Raw genomic sequence first — 4,589 nt, forward strand, 5'->3', positions numbered from 1 at the left:
TCACATCAAGACTGGTCACATTGATACCAAAACAAATCGGAAATGCATGACTTATGTACAAAGCTACAGCCACGAATCAAACAACAAATCGTGCTCAATCAATTCCAAAGGATCAAGTTGTTGTGCAGGAAGTGAAGGGCAGTTCACTTTTGTTTCCCATGTATTTGCCGACCTTCTAATCAACGCATCCCACTTGGACATCAATAGGGCGACTGATTCAAGGCTTTCACTAGAGTACTTTGCTGTGTCTTGCAGAAGCGATGGAAGCAGACGGTCCCATACCATCCAGGTACGGCAAGACCTCAAGGTGAGTTGAGTATGCAGTGATTTGAGAACCATCTGACTCATTTCCCATGAAGACTTTGACACGAGCCCACTGCGTAGGACCAACTCAACTGGACGGAGTCCGTTTGGACAGCCATCAACCCAAGCTAACAATAAACAACAAAAAGAGTGAGTTCACCAGGCAGGGAAACAAGAAGTGCATTGGATTTATATTAACTTACACATCTCACTCAGTTCCCACAACGCTGAGTGTTTTTCTTCCATCAAAAGAGCTGATCGTACCATGTTTTGAACTTCATAGGCAATCCTTTCCACCTCTTCCTCACCACTCCTTGCAGTACGGAAAGCTTGGATTCCAGCTTGAGTCGACAAGTCAGCCGCCCAAGGCTCTTCGGGATGTGTCAGGTTTCCGATGTTCCAAAATGGATCATTTATATCCAGTTTCTTAATCTCGTCAAATGTAGGTAATTGTATACCCGGCCGATCAGGGTACGAAAGGCGATAATTTTCGACATTGGACTTGAATGTATTAAACTTTTGGAGCAAAGCCTTGTCTCGCTTCTCCATGATGCTCTTATATCGGGGTTGCTCTGAAGTACCTGTAAGTCCGAACACCATTAACACAAGAAGTCAATCAATCAAGTCTAGCAACTTACCAATTCCGGGCTTGTCCCACTTTTTCTGCCGCTCTAACTTCCCCACTTTTGCTTCATACATTTTATCTTTCGCCAATCGAACTCGTAACAGGATTTTAGCGCATGGATCTAACAAGAAGGGTAGTCAGATATCAGGCTATATTGAAATGTATAAGATCAACATAAACATTGTAATACAGACCTTTTAATTCAGGCATGTCGCGAAATGCATCACCACCCATCTCTGTTGCGATCTCTGTAATAGATTCTTCTAGAGCCCCAAGTGTTGAAGGGAGATCTCTCATGGCATCAAGATCTTCCTCAGACATATCCCTTCGCCGCTGCCGTCGAAGCTTAGCAAGCTCCCCGCTATTACCAGAAAAAATCAATGAATTAGTCAAAGAAAAATTCACAGAATTAACATGTTTGATCAAACTGACTGAGCAGATGTGAACCGTTCCTCTAGATCAATCAAATCACCCAGTCGTTAAGTTTCTTAGTGGTGTCGGAGATGATCTCCAACTGGCAGAACTTTTGTCGTTCCCATTGCGCAGCAAAATATTCCACAGTCAGCCCCAAAGTGGACTTTAGATTATCAAGCTGAGCACGAGCGTCATTCAATCTTTTTTCAGCGATTCTGAGCTTATTAGAAGCTGACTTGGCTTCAAAACCAAGCGGTCAGTAATTAGGGGCGCTTTCAGACATAAGCAGGAGAAGATAATCACCTACCAGCTTTGAGTAGCTTGATTGAGTTTCCATGTAAAACTTTTAAATGTATAGCGTCCAGGCGTGTCTGTTTACCAGCCCATCGAAGTGCAGAAATGAGAGGTGATATGCCAAACCAGTTACGTTCTAATCCTTCTCCGTCAGAGAAGCCCCAACCAATGTTGAGGCGCGGATTATACTGCAGTTGGCAGCTCCACTGATGGACGTAGGCGTGGAACGCACTTGTACCAAACTTGATTCGGCCTTGTAAACGTTCATTTTCAAAGAGATTGTGCTATGAAATGAAACCCCATCAGTGTTTATTATGACCATATCATCAAATGACTCACTTTGACCACACCTTTCTCCATTGTACATCCGATATCGTACAAGATCCAAACATCGGCTTTGTTGGTGTCTGTATGGGCTTCTAGAATGGAATCAAACAAAAGTCCAATCAAAGCATGGACAAAGTATGCTCTGAAAAATTCAAAATGTGATGTTCAGTATTCCGCATACAAGTGCTTAATGATGAGAAATACGCACTTCTCCCCACTACGAACAATATTGACTAGCTTAAGCATGTGATCATGTCGACATGCTAAACCAATCAGGCCGGTCTCTTCGCACCCTTGCCAACTCGATGCATCCCGACGGTCTGCTGCAGCCGTGTGTTGGGCTGTACAAGGATCCTGTTAATGAAAGGTCAGCTTATGACTACATGAACAAAAGACTCGTACTTACCAAAGCCACTGCAGCCTGTTCTGCATCTGTAGCAGGCTCCCATTTCGAGACATCTTCCGCAGGCATGAACATCGAGGGGTTTGATATCTGCAGTTCGTCATACTCTTTACTTGCTTTCTCATGACGCCGCTGTTGAAAGTTGCCATCAACACAGACGATGTATTGAGGGCCTTTCCGGATTCCTTGTGACCCAGTGGGTCCAAAACACCTAGGACAGTTACATGCCAGCTTCTCTAACGGAGTGAGATTCAGGCTACGAGTCTCCAGATCCTCAATCATTTTTAATATCTGGCGATAACAGTAGACTGCGGCTGAGAGGGGTGTTCGCCATAGTCGAGGCTGACAACAGATTCGAGCTGGTCACTTCAAGTTTGATCAAAATTCGAAATGAAATGAAATCATACCTCGTGAGTTCCAGACACTTCGATCAAAGGATTATTAGCATCGAGATATTTATCTATCATCAAAGAAAAGGGTTGGATATTTGAATGACAATATTCCCAGGATAAGTGATAAAAACGAAGCAGCCTCAAAGAAAAAGCAGTCTCAGGATTCACTGGGGATCCTCCTAAATATCCATGGTTGATGAGGCGAACTTGATCAGGCGTACAGCTACAGAATTCAAAAGTGATCTTTCTACGATCTAGTAACTTGAAGATTAGATCGGCGTCAAAAGAAGACTATGAAAAAAAATGACCACTCACAAATCAAGTCTACAGTGTCTACAGCACGAAAACGTTTATGACGTTGTTCACATGAGCAAGCTTCCTCTTGGTTGAAGTCGTGATCCCACATCTCGTCATTGCCCCAGGTTGATGTACGCTCGGAGCACTTCATGAATGCAATGAAAATCTTTTGCATTATTTTCCTCCAATGTGCATCTTGCTGTAAGCGACGATCCTTGTAGTCGTTTCCTGAGACTAACTTGACATAAGCTTTTTCCTCTCCTTTGGAATCGGAGGAAACTTCATCGATTGGCTCTTCGTTGAGTAAGTGTTCTTCGTTTTGTAATGGATAGATGACATTGTGATCATCATCATCCGACAGCAGATGTTCTAGGTTGTTATTGAGAGGGTTCGGAGGTGCGCCTTCAAGAGCTTGGCTGATTTCTTCACACTTTCGCATACCCCATCTTTTTTGAGCTTCATCTCGTTCAGCTTTTTCGCGAGTTGCTTGGGTCTGCGGTGCCTTTGACTTGGGAATTCGGCTTACTAGGGGACATGCTATGGAACGGCCAGATGTTCCCATTTGGTGGTGTTTCTGGATTTTTGGGGTTGATGGTATGTTTCAAATGTGGGATAGACCATCAGCCCATTACTTACAAGAGATGATTGATTACATTTCAATTAAAAAAGTGACCGTTCTAGTTTTCACTCGATACTACTAGACCTGTTCCTTCCTGATTGGGAAGGGTTCCACCCAAATCAATTATTTCATTTTGACATGGCCATTCTTGAGTTATGTAATCATCTTGGCGGAACGGCTTTCAAACCTTTTTGCAATTCAGAAGTTGATACACTTCTTGAATATCCATTCACTTCTAAGGTCTGGCTGTCAGAGCTTTTGGTACTGATGTGCTTTGCGGAAATTTATAATTGACCTTGGAAACCAAAATCTCGATAACCAAAAGCTTGATTGGGTGAAGGACATCAAAGCTTTGTACCATTTTAAAAATTCAAAGAATATTATTGTAGCCATTGGATCGCTCACCAAATATACTGAGAGTCTTAACAGACTGGAGTAAATATATATTAAAATGATTCAGTAGAGTTTGTGTGTTGCGGGAGCCAGATATGCAATCTTCAAGTGTAGATATGGAGGTGAAGAAGGTGAGCTACGGTCAAGTTGAATAGTGAGAGAATGTGTGCCTATAATAAGAGAATTCATGACTAAAATTTTGACGTCATATGTCCAGTCCTTCCATGCTTTTGTGAGTGTTTTATGTTAGAGTGGCACCCAAAGATGGTATTTTGAGTCTTTGACCGCAGACATGCAGGTTCTAGAGTGGTGATATGAAAAAGTTGTATTATCAAAGTAGGTCTGAAATTGGATTTTGTCATCTGGGGGGTTCTAGACTTGATTATTCCAATGTTCTCTGGGTTTTTGTGAGTGTTTTATATCAGAGCGGGAGCTGCACATGGTATTTTGAGTTTTTGAGTGGGAATATGAAGGTGATAGAGTGGGAATATGAAGAAGTGTATTATCAGATGTTATATCGGC

The 4,589-nt window shown here is 42.5% G+C and overlaps 1 protein-coding gene across 1 annotated transcript; it reads right to left on the reverse strand.

Moving 5' to 3' along the window:
• Nucleotides 1-3,732: 3,732 nt before the first annotated feature.
• On the reverse strand, nucleotides 3,733-4,035 carry MELLADRAFT_96034 (uncharacterized protein; the record flags this gene model as incomplete). The annotated part of the gene is made up of 3 exons (XM_007418367.1): nucleotides 3,733-3,852; nucleotides 3,908-3,946; nucleotides 4,033-4,035. 3 exons carry the CDS (start codon nucleotides 4,033-4,035, stop codon nucleotides 3,733-3,735), a joined length of 162 nt encoding a protein of 53 aa, XP_007418429.1.
• Between the last annotated feature and the right edge of the window lie 554 nt (nucleotides 4,036-4,589).

The sequence above is a fragment of the Melampsora larici-populina genome, assembly GCF_000204055.1.
Source record: "Melampsora larici-populina 98AG31 unplaced genomic scaffold MELLAscaffold_90, whole genome shotgun sequence".
Classification (NCBI taxonomy): domain Eukaryota; kingdom Fungi; phylum Basidiomycota; class Pucciniomycetes; order Pucciniales; family Melampsoraceae; genus Melampsora; species Melampsora laricis-populina.